At 34.1% G+C, this 12,260-nt stretch overlaps 1 protein-coding gene across 1 annotated transcript in view; it reads right to left on the reverse strand.

Moving 5' to 3' along the window:
- The window catches only part of LOC129768901 (pro-epidermal growth factor-like), an 83,834-nt gene extending 72,527 nt beyond the window's left edge, over positions 1-11,307 (reverse strand). The window contains exon 1 of the mRNA XM_055770844.1: positions 9,374-11,307. Within this exon, the coding sequence (XP_055626819.1) occupies positions 9,374-9,521 (148 nt within the window). The 5' untranslated portion in view covers positions 9,522-11,307. The remainder of the gene's footprint in view (positions 1-9,373) is intronic.
- Between the last annotated feature and the right edge of the window lie 953 nt (positions 11,308-12,260).

The following is a 12,260-nucleotide window of genomic DNA, read 5'->3' on the forward strand; positions in this document are numbered from 1 at the left end:
TATAATTTTTCATTTTTTTTTATTTTTTCATATAAAAAAGAAGTCATGTATAAAATTTGAAAAATGAGTCCAAGATGATAAAACTATTTTTGACGAACTTAGTGGAGCATCGATTTTTTATGAATTTTAGAAACTTCGACAATTATGTTAACAATTATTTTTAGCCACAAATTATGAATCCTAATGTGATTTAAAACAAAAAAAACTCTTTATCAATCTCCTCCTAAATGCAGCCATTCTCGAGCTATTTGAAAAAAAAACACTTCTAATTTATTGTCTTTTTCAATTTTATTTTGTTCAATTTATATATGTATTTTTAATTTTTTTTATATAAAATAGAAGTCATGTAGAAAATTTAAAAAATGAGTCCAAGATGGCAAAACTATTTTTGACGAACTTTGTGGAACATCGATTTTTTATGAATTTTCGAAACTTCGAATCAACACTTCGGAACACAATCATTTTTAGCCTCAAATTATGAATCCTGATGTGATTTAAAACAAAAAAGCTCATCATCAATCTCCTCCTAAAACCCCAAAAAAAAAAATTTTTTTTGGGGTTTCTGTAACGCCAGTAATCAAAATAACACCAATGGCTTTTGTTTAAAAAATAGTTTTATAGCTTGGTCGATAATGGGTTAAATACTAAAAAAAAAATCCTAAAATATTGATTTTTTTTTGGGGGGATTCAAAGGTTCGCTGCTAGATTTGTTCGCATTTAAATGTGTTCCTACGCTTTTTTTAGATATGTGTGATTTTTTTCATAATTTTAATAGTGTGCGGCACAAAAAAAATATTTCCAAATTATAAATCGTTTATTTGTACAGGCTCATTTACATAAGTTTAAAGGAGCCAAATTCTATATCTAATATTAGTTTTAAGGCATATTTACAATGTTGCTTATTCTATGGTTGATAGGATGGAAAACCGATTACTCGTTATCATGGAGAGGATGGGACATAAGAAAGTCAATACTGATGGTTAAACCCGGAGATCGATAGTTTTGAGGAAAAGATAGATTTGGGATATGTAATCAAGGTCTAACCGGCACATTGGGTTGTTTCCCTCGGGCCCGAAAAAAGTTTTCTAAATTTGATCTGGCTACAAGATACATCTCACACGACCAAACCACATGCTCGATGTCGTGATAACCTTTACCTAAATGCAGAGATTGTTGCTGACAACATTTATACAAAACAACAGCGCGCGATTTCGTTACTAAAAATTTTGAGAGCTGCGCGATACGAAAATATCTAATAAATAAAAAGAAAATATGTTATTAATTTTTTTTCCTGAAATCTATAATTGTATTGCATTCTTGTGTTTGTAAAAAGTTCCCCATATCTAATCACCAGCGCTATAGAAAATATTGTATAGGGTACCGAAAATAGATAATTTTTCTGAATCCCTATATGGTTCACTATAAAAGTTATAATGAAAAACATTAGTTTTTACCATTCTCAATAGGCTTGAAAATGAATATTTGAAAAAATACTCAAAGTGCGTAATGTTGGGTGATACAATTAAGTTTTTAGGCACAGTACTGCTTTCAAATCTGTTCGTACGTTTGTTTATACTTATGATTTTTTTAATAATGATCCGAGAATTGAATGTACTATTTTTTCCTAATTTATATCTTATATCTATTGTATTGTATTGTATTGTATTGTATCTATTTGTAGAATAATCCAGTTTCGCATAGAAAAACAAAACTGCGAAATGCCTCATTTGAATTTTCGATGGTAATTTTATTTGACGATTTGTCGTGGTAAGATGCACTTTGAGTATTTTTTCCATGTTTTCATTTCCAAGTTATTGAGAATGGCGTGAAAAACAGATAAACTACGTTTTTAACCATAACTCCTCTAGTGAATACTATAGGGATTCAAAAAAATTACCTAATTATCTAATTTGGTACCCTATACAATGTTTTTCATTGCGCTTGTGATATGTTTTGGGGTTCTTTTTACGAAAACACAAATACAACACAATAATAAATTTATGGAAAATAAAAAAATTGTGCAATTCCAAATGAAATCGAACTGAAAATGCAGAATTCAAAGACATGTATTTTTGATTCGACCGAAAGTTTGTATTCCGTTTGGGTTGGAGGAAAAATGAGTTTTCCACAGCATTTGGGAATTTTTTGACTCAAGTGTAACTTTTGAAAAGAGCGTATCGATTTTAGTGAGAGAAATCTTTGATAATTTATATCTAAAAAATTATGAGTCGTACCGAAAAAGTGTCTTAGAAAGAGTTATAGAGTATTGATGTTAAAACGTGAAAAAATATACACTGAGAAAAATAAATAGTACTCTTTTTTTATTTACAAAAAAATCTTCAATTTGCAATATCTAAAATATAATTTTTCATTTTTTTTTATTTTTTCATATAAAAAAGAAGTCATGTATAAAATTTGAAAAATGAGTCCAAGATGATAAAACTATTTTTGACGAACTTAGTGGAGCATCGATTTTTTATGAATTTTAGAAACTTCGACAATTATGTTAACAATTATTTTTAGCCACAAATTATGAATCCTAATGTGATTTAAAACAAAAAAAACTCTTTATCAATCTCCTCCTAAATGCAGCCATTCTCGAGCTATTTGAAAAAAAAACACTTCTAATTTATTGTCTTTTTCAATTTTATTTTGTTCAATTTATATATGTATTTTTAATTTTTTTTATATAAAATAGAAGTCATGTAGAAAATTTAAAAAATGAGTCCAAGATGGCAAAACTATTTTTGACGAACTTTGTGGAACATCGATTTTTTATGAATTTTCGAAACTTCGAATCAACACTTCGGTACACAATCATTTTTAGCCTCAAATTATGAATCCTGATGTGATTTAAAACAAAAAAGCTCATCATCAATCTCCTCCTAAATGCAGCCATTCTCGAGATATTTAAAAAAAATATTTCTAATTTATTGTCTTCTTTATAATAAATAGGCTTATTTAATATGTTTGTTGTGTTACACCGCCATGTTCATGAAATTTTATGAATTTGCTTATAATTTTCAACAACTTTTTCAAAAACATCATTATGGTGAAAATATATGTTTAGGAGTTACGTTGAAAAACATTATCGCTACGTTTAGTATTAACCCAAATGTCTTCAAATGATTTTCAACGTAACTCCTAAACATATATGTTTATCAAAAAAAAAATTAAAAATATGTATTTTAGATATTGCAAATTAAAGATATTTTTGTAAATAAAAAAAGTACTATTTTTTTCTCTCAGAGTGTATTTTTTCACGTTTTAACATAAATACTCTATAACTCATTCTAAGACACTATTGCGATACGACTCATAGTTTTTGAGATATAAATTATCAAAAATTTCTCTTACTAAAATCGATACGCCCTTTTCAAAAGTTACACTTGAGTCAAAAAATTCCCGAATGCTGTGAAAAACTCATATTTCCTCCAACCTAAACGGAATACAAACTTTCATTCGAATCAAAAATACTCATGTTTTGTCATTTGTCGATTTCATTTGGAATAGCTCAATAGAAATAAAAAAATAGATGTTTTCGTACCGCGCAGTTCCGGAAATATTCTAAAAAAGAATACCAATATCAAAAAACACATACGAACATATTTAAATATAAATAAAATCAGTACTGGGTCTCGAAATCCTAAAAAAAATCGAAATTTGGAAATATATATTTTTTGTACCGCGCTACACTGTTGAAATTCTGAATAAAATCACACATATCTGGAAAAAGCGTAGAAACACATTTAAATACATTTAAATAGTAGTGAAGTTCAAAATCTCCCAAAAAAAATTTCTTCATTCTCTAACCAACATTTTGTAGGTCTTATAATTTTTGAGTTAAGATTTTTCGAAAAAAAAATTTAAAAAACTCTAAATATCACAATTTTCTTTATTTAAATTTAAATATTTTCCTACATTTCATTATTTGACCAGAATTTTGTAGATATTATAGTTTTTGAGTCACAATTTTTTGTAAAAAATAAAGAAAAAATTTTAGCTCTTTTAAAATGTAGTCTAATTCTTTTTCGAAGATTTCTAGTGTGCAAAATTGTTTAATTGACCAATGTCTTTGCACCCACAACGTTCCACCACAATCTGAAATGTTGCTTCCAATGCACAATGGTCCAGGAGGTGCATTTAAGTTGAAATTATCAATTAGAGCTCGACATTTATTCTCTAAACAAAAACTGTCTTCGACAAAGTTGTTGCATATGATGGAGCGCTCATCCCTATGTTGTCAATAATAGGATGATCAAAATTGTTGATGAAATAAAAAGTATAACTTTCTTATCTTTATAGATAGAGGTAACCATAGTTCGACAATGTTGTAGCCCCAGTTATTCTCTGTAGAGCAAAGTACAATTCAAATCAATTCTATCTCTTGAAATAACCTATAAAACGCTTTTTTTCTAAATTGCGTTAGGATCACCATGAAAAAAAAAATTTGCTCCAACTTTTATATTCCAAATTGTACATTCAAACTATCTTCGAAATATTTTTAAAGCTTACTAATTAAAACATTTTGTGGTGCAGAACTCTGAATATTGTGCCTCCAACGTAACGCTCTCGTTTTCGAAGTCCCCCAAATATTCATTTATTCTTTCATTCCGAATTGATGCAGATGCAACTAGAAACAAATGCTCACTAAATCAATGATAGTCCTACGTCACCCTTGCGGTTATACCACAGATATAACTCACTTCCTGTTTTTTGTAATTGTGTAAATCAAAATTGAAGTCATGTGTTTCTGGGTGTACCATCAATAACTTCGAGTAGGGTTAAGATATTGACAAGTTATGCATCGCAAAATGTAGGTCTTGATAAGCCCTAAAAGTCGTACAAACACAACTTTGATGTAGAATTTTAAATACGCAACTTTGATAGAAAGCGCTAAATATAACTTTGTGGATGATATTTATTCTCTAGACAAGAATCGTATTTCATTCTATGTATCATTGTCGGGTTAGGTTAGGTATTTGTATAAAAATAATTATTAAATCGTCATACATATCGTCAAACATAAACTAACTCGATTATGTATGATTCGATTATACCGTTCTGAATCATATTTCGAACACTCTGTAATAATAACTTGGAATGCTTAATGCCCTGATGATATAACTAAAGGGTTACTCTAAAGAATCATTTGTGATATTAATTTTATAGTTACATCATCAGGGCATTAAGCATTTCAAGTTATTATTACAGGACACTTCTGATATAAGAAGCTGTCCGAAATATGATTCAGAACGGTATACAATTTTAGACTCGATTATACAGACCCCGTTCGATTTTGGCACATGTGCCAAAAACGAACGGTTTTTCTTAAATCCTGTTTTTAAGTTTTCTCGTCCTTCATTAACCAATTTAAGCTCAACCAAAAAGATATATTCTTTATTATATTCTTTATTATATTCTTTTTTATTATATTCTTTATTCTATATGATTCTTTATATTGCCAATATAAATGGCTGGAATCGGTTAACTGGTTCCGGAATATGACCGGAACATTTTCAGGTAATGTAATAGGCATGATCAAAACAGTACTTAGAACCGTACTATGCCTATCATAGGCCAGATGCAGACCTGTTCCGGTTGCGTTCCAAATACTCCCGGGTGGCTATTCTATGATTGAACCTCTAACAACTTGGAATCCAAAAAGTAGTCAATTGGTGAATATAATAGGTGCTTTCGACATTTCTGGCTCGTCTGCATGTGCCCCAACCCCTTGGCAATTTCTTGGTTTCCCCCTTGTTATCATTGGAATGTTACTTTCTTAAGGAGATGGTCGATAGAAACCGCAAAGGGCTGCCACCCTGCATTTACTGAGCTACACATCTCAAGAATTACAAACGTCTCTTACCTGAATTTTTTCATCCATGTATGGTGAATAAGCGATAATTTTCGCGTCTGAGTATTCATCCACGCAAAATTCTTCTTTGGGGTATTCCGGTGTTTCAACTGTGTCGATGTTCATCTGGTAATTGAACAATATACGCAAATGAACGTCGTCTTCGTGCAGCAGTTCCAACTATCCAGCCTATATTTTTCCAAGATCGTTGAATCACTGTTTCGGAGACATCCATCCATGCTTCATGCAACCGGAAAGAAACATCTTTAAGGTTGATTTTCATAATGCGTTGCTTAAAGTCAGACTCATTGGTTTTGCGGTAGAAGCTTTACCTCTATCAAGCCGTCATCCGAAATCAGCTCATGTTGGAAATGATGGGCCGTGCAATCGTCAAGGAGGGCGGCCTTTGGTTTGATTCCCACTCTACTGGAAAATTTTCGAATATTTAGTACGAAAGACTCGTGAAACCCCTTCTGAAATATGTCGCGAGTCGTCCATGCATTTTTCAAAGTGGCATATTCAACAGAAATTTGAACGTTTTTGAAAGCCCTATGGATCCTTAGTTTTTCCAATTATAAACATCGGCAATTTGTGAGTACCCGTAACATTTTCGCATGGCATAAAGATTATTCTATATTTTGCCATTTTCAACCCCGGAGCAGTAGACTCTTCAGTGTATACCATAGTGTACTCGAGGAGAGCAAGAACAGGTAATTTTTTATTTATCCCTAAATATTTTTAACCACTAAAAAGCTTTCAAAATATTATGAAAAAAAAACCGTTCTTTTTTGGCACGGTTCGATTTTGGCAACACAAAATATTCGAGCGTGTTGCCAAATTTAGCGGGGTCTATATATAGTTTTTTTTGTTGTTGTCCAAATATGAATTATTTCAGGCGAAAATGAAATAAAGTCTTGTCCAGTTAGAATCCGTACGGAAGAAATCATTTATATCTCGGAGATAGAATGACATACAAAAAAGAGTGATCAACCAAAAGAAAGATATATTCTTGCACTTTTACAAAAAAATGTCCTTAAAATTATTTTTCTTCATTTCTGATGAAACTTCTCACTTTTCTGGTGATTCCTCCCATCAAACGTTGCACAGCGGCAGTGTCGACCTCTGTGGCCAGTTTTTTCCAGAATCTGGTCATCCCTGCAGCGTCCCGAGCCATTTTTCCGGTCTTCTTTAGCTTCCGCTTCATAATCGCCCAATATTTTTCAATTGGGCGGAATTGGGGGCAGTTTGGTGGGTTGAACTCCTTCTCGATAAAATCCACCCCGTTGTCGCGGTACCACTGGAGAACCTCCCGGCTATAGTGGCAACTCGCTAAGTCAGGCCAAAACTTAACGGGACCATTGTGTGCCTTTATGAAAGGCAACACACGCTCCTTCAGGCACTCTTCCTTGTACAATTTCGAATCCATGGTCTTTGTAGTGATGAAAACCGGCGTCTTCGCACCACAGGTGCATATACCCTGCCAGATCATCATCTTCTTGGCAAATTTGTCCATGAACATGAACTTGAATTTGGCGGGGACATCGCCTCGTGCCGTGGAAAGATTTTTGTCCCGGAAGTTGGCCGAAGTCCATTTTTACATAAGTTTCGTCATCCTGGAGCAGGCATCCATGGTACTTCGTTAGTACCTGATAATACAACTTACGAGCGCGAGTTTTCGTCACTAGACTCTGCTTCATCGTCCTATTTGGTTGCTTGATTGCTTTGTAGGAATGAAGTCCAGCTCGGTGAATGATTCGTCGAACGGTACTACGAGCGGCACCGTATTTCTGAGCGATATCATGTTCGGACAGTCCAGGGTTTGCTCTGACGGTTCTCAACACCTTCCAATTCAGCTGACGATCGTAGGTTCCGCTTCGACGCTTCTTTTGAACCGCCCGGTCCACGCTGTTCCGCTCGCGGAATCGTCTGAGCACATCACATACGGTAGTTTTAGCGATATCCAACTGTTTCGCGATCTTCGCACCCGACCACGTTGGATTGTCAACGTGGGTGTGCAAGATTAATTTTCTTCTTCTGTCTTCCATGTGGAATAACTCCGGACTTACGGCACGAAAAAATTTGAAACTTTTACCACCAGAAGAGGAAACATTTGTAAACAAACCGCTGTAAAAACTTTCTTGCAGCGGCCACTGACTGTGCCGCTGTAAAATGTGCAACGCGTACGGATTCTAACTGGACAAGACTTTATGTCAACGTTAAAGTGAAAGTTAATTGGCTATTATGAGTACAGTGAAGTAAAAATCGTGATTTTGGTAGATTATAGTTGAAGAATGAATTTCTTAAAATGATATTGTAGCAAAAATAAAAAAGATAGAAGTTGGGTATCAAAGAAAGAATTATAGAGCGGTTAGAGAGTATAATTTGGTCATCTTTCAAATGGAACAGAACTGTCCTACGTAGTGTAATTTTTGAATTAGAGTCAGTTTAGGGCAAAACAGAGAAGACAGGTATTTAATGACCTAAAGGGGATGAAATTAAATTAAATTTATCAATAATATTCAAAAACCAAAAAAGTATATGTATAAAAAAAACAAATAAAAAATATTTTTTGACTCGATTATATATAGGATTTGATTATATACAGTGAAGAGAAATCGGAGACTGTTTATAATGGAGTCCGCCCTGTATATGGCTTTTCCATACGAATAATACATGTATATTAGGGTAATTAATGGTCATCTCTAATTTCAAAAAATACCCCAATAAAAAATGTTCACCACCTCGAAAAAACACCATATGCCAAATATCAGCTCAATCGGACTTAATCGGAGTGGCGCAAAGCGGTCAAAGTTTGAGTTTTTTTGAAAATCGAAAAATTTGTAACATTTTGTATGTGGTAATTTTTTGAAATTTTAGGGTCGATTTCCCATACATTCATTGGCACCCTAATGTATATCCACTTTAAGTAGCTTCTCACAAGTTAGCAGGCACATGTTTAATCAGGAGAATCTATCCTGAGGACATATAAGATTAGACTGGACTAGAGATGGGCGAGCACTCACGAGCGGCTCATTTGAGCCAGTTCAACAGAACGAGAATACGATCCACGGTTCTTTACAGATGAACCACAGTTAAAAAAGAGCCGCTTTTCAAAAGAGTCTCGGTTAACAAAAGAGCTGCTTTTGGAAAGAGTCTCTGCTCAAAAAAGAACCGCGGTTCAAAAGAGTCTCGTGCTCAAAAAGTGCCGCTCAAATGAGCCGGATCGTTTTAATGAACGGGCGGCTCTGGGCCGCTCACTGAAATGAACCGTTTTGTCCACCTCTAGACTGGACTCAACTTTTCTATAAAATCCCAGAGTCATTTCTGCTAAGCGAAAGATCGTGAGGCTATTGGAAGGGTTCTCTACTGATTTTACAAATTTTATACAAATCACATAGAGCCAATAATACAATATACAATTCCATAATTTCATAATTTAACAGTGGTAATAAAATATACAATAATAGAATATACAATATACAATTTATATTATATTTTAACAGTGGTAAAACTTACCTGAGAATTTTGTTAGGAACTTGAAAAATCCATTTGCCGGTGTTATTGTTGCCCTTTCGGCTGCCGGGTGGTATATTGTATTCATTCTGAATTCGAAACTGCAACAGAATAAAGTTCTCCTGGCGAAATGGATCACTGTTTCATCCATTCCATCCACTTCTGTCGCGCTAGTTTCATTTACTCGTACGAATAGTAGCGCACTTATTTATTCTCTTGGCTACGGATGCTGCAATTACTGTTCTGCTTTTTGGTGGTTTTTCTGTTCCTTCGGCGGCGAAGCATAAAACACTCATTCAAAGCGTTGAAACCATTCGCTCACTATTTTTAATTCACACCCGCATACGCTGTTGCGTTGCGTCACATACACAAAAACGGTACAAAACACATTGATCATTACTGTTTGATGGGGTTGACACGGATTCAAACTATTTAGTGTTGCTTCTCTCGTTCGTTTTTCGTATGCTGCTTCTCTCAGATCCGCCTTTCCATGGAGTATTCGTATTAGTCATAAACAGTTTTCGAAACTGTGGCAATGACCTTATTCTACACGACTCCGTGCCGAATTACTATTCATTGATAAATACCGTTTCGATATTCAACCGAACCATTTCTGTGTTTTCCAAATAGTGTTATAGTATAGGCATACTTTGAATGTGTCATTAGATTTTGCATTGCGGTATTTCACTTTTAATATTGTAGAATATCACGAAATAACCTGTCATGTTGCAACAGAGTGTATACACATTCGCAAAACATTATACGTTTTGAAGGACATGGTCATTTCAAACATGGACATGGTTTGACTATTGTGCACAAATTTCTTCGACCTCTCAGACACAACATTTTCTCATTTCGGTATAATTTGAGCGTTTTTTCATTCAGGAAAACCCGCCCAAAGCCACTATTGCTCAGCCGACTGTTTCACACAACTTAGTCAATCTATCAACTAGTTCCGTGTGTAGAAAAACGCGAGCATGAACTTAGTCAACTTCTGCAGACATATGGGTATATAGCGTGCCGATTCTATCCTAACGTTGCACTGAGATGTAAACTTCTATCCTATTTAAATACGTATTCTCTGTATAATTATAGACAGCACAGTGAACAGAGCAATTTCTCCAATTTGCCTTATGTAGTGTTTGCTTCACTAGAAAAGTATTACACTTTCTCGGATTTGTAAATCTATCCACAAGATTTCACGGTGATCTCGGTCGATATCTGTCTCAACATTTACTTGTTTACATTAATGAAATAAATGCGTGTATGTGCGAGCGTAGGTCTGTTTAAAAGTAATATTTCTTCCTAACTTATAAATACTCTTCTTTCACCTCACACAAGTAGTGTATTTTCCTTTTCTCCAATCCACCATTTTCATTATTCAATAATTATTCTGCCATCAATGCACTTCCAGTCAGCAGTATCCGATTCAATGGTGATAGAGTTGCTTACACATTTGTCAATTGTAGTCATTGTTGTTTTGGATAGCAGAACTGTATGGATGACACAATCAATAAACACTGCATTTTGTTACGACAAATAGTACCCAACTGTTAACACTAGCTGACATCCATTGAAGTTTTTGTGTTATCAGCGCTGAATAGTCACGATTTTCCTATTTGCATTACATCCGATATTACACCACCTTTTCGCAATTAAATACCAAAACAGTGCACACACATGAAACGGCACGGAAACACACAGATTGATTGCTACATAATTGTCAAAGAAATATGCACAAAACAGTCCGATCCTCTGTAGGCGACCGACTGATGTTTCTTCGCACTATCGGTATATGACTTAATGTTATTCAATTGAGATGCAATTGATTGCACTTTCCGAAACGTATTGCATTCAAGCAAATAAAAATTCAAAACCGAACTACGAACAACTTAAGAAACTTCGTCGAACTGGTTCTACAATCCCAACGCACACATATTTTCATTCATACTGACATGCCAACGATGGAAATTCACATTTTTACTCCATTCGACCTTCCTTCGTTCGGAACAAACCAATGTGGTTGTGCTTCGTGTATCTTCGGTTTCTCTTCGGTCGCCGAGCGTTATGCCCAGAGCAGCGATACAGATGTCAAGAGTGGGCTGAATTAAAGAGTCATAGTCGACAGGGTTTATTTGTTTGTTGAAATCTCAGAACATTCAAAGGCATGCAAAGTTACTCATTACATTTCACATATTTTTACCAATATCATATAACTGGAAAGGTATTTCGAATTGAATATAGCATGCTAGTGGTTTAAATTCATCAATGCTCCATGGAAGACAGTCGTGCTCAAATCAACTTAGAGATTTGTACAATTTCATCGTGAGAGTGTAACAAAATGTTGCACAGCCCTAATGTTTTGCATGAAGATATCAAATTATTTTAAGGTGAGGCTTTCCAATGAACAGTAATCTAGTAGAATCTGAGAGAATTAATAGTTTATTGTATCCACTAGAAAATTATAAATCATAAACGTGATCGGTGAATCCATAAATTCCAACTTTTTACAGATTTTCGTAGACAAGCGTGGACGTTTCTTATACCCCTCCCTTTTTGTCCACATGGACATTTCTAATTTTTTTTGGAAAAAAAATCAATAAATTAATTCAATTGCGTTTGAATTTCTATTTTCTATTTTTTTTTTTAAAAAGACTAGAAAATTGAAGGATTGTCTCCGAACCATGACTGAATAGTTGTCGTACGATTATTTTAAGACAGTGTATGTTTTAAGTGTATGTTGAATTTAAATACTACGAACAAGATATGATGATGTTCAGTGGATAAATATATGATGATGTTCAAACGGCTCTGATCTAACACGACGCCCATCATATTGATTAATACTGAACGAATCCCTGCCCCTGATTTGTCCTTTCCAATTCCACCA

Source organism: Toxorhynchites rutilus, chromosome 2, assembly GCF_029784135.1.
Source record: "Toxorhynchites rutilus septentrionalis strain SRP chromosome 2, ASM2978413v1, whole genome shotgun sequence".
Taxonomy (NCBI): domain Eukaryota; kingdom Metazoa; phylum Arthropoda; class Insecta; order Diptera; family Culicidae; genus Toxorhynchites; species Toxorhynchites rutilus.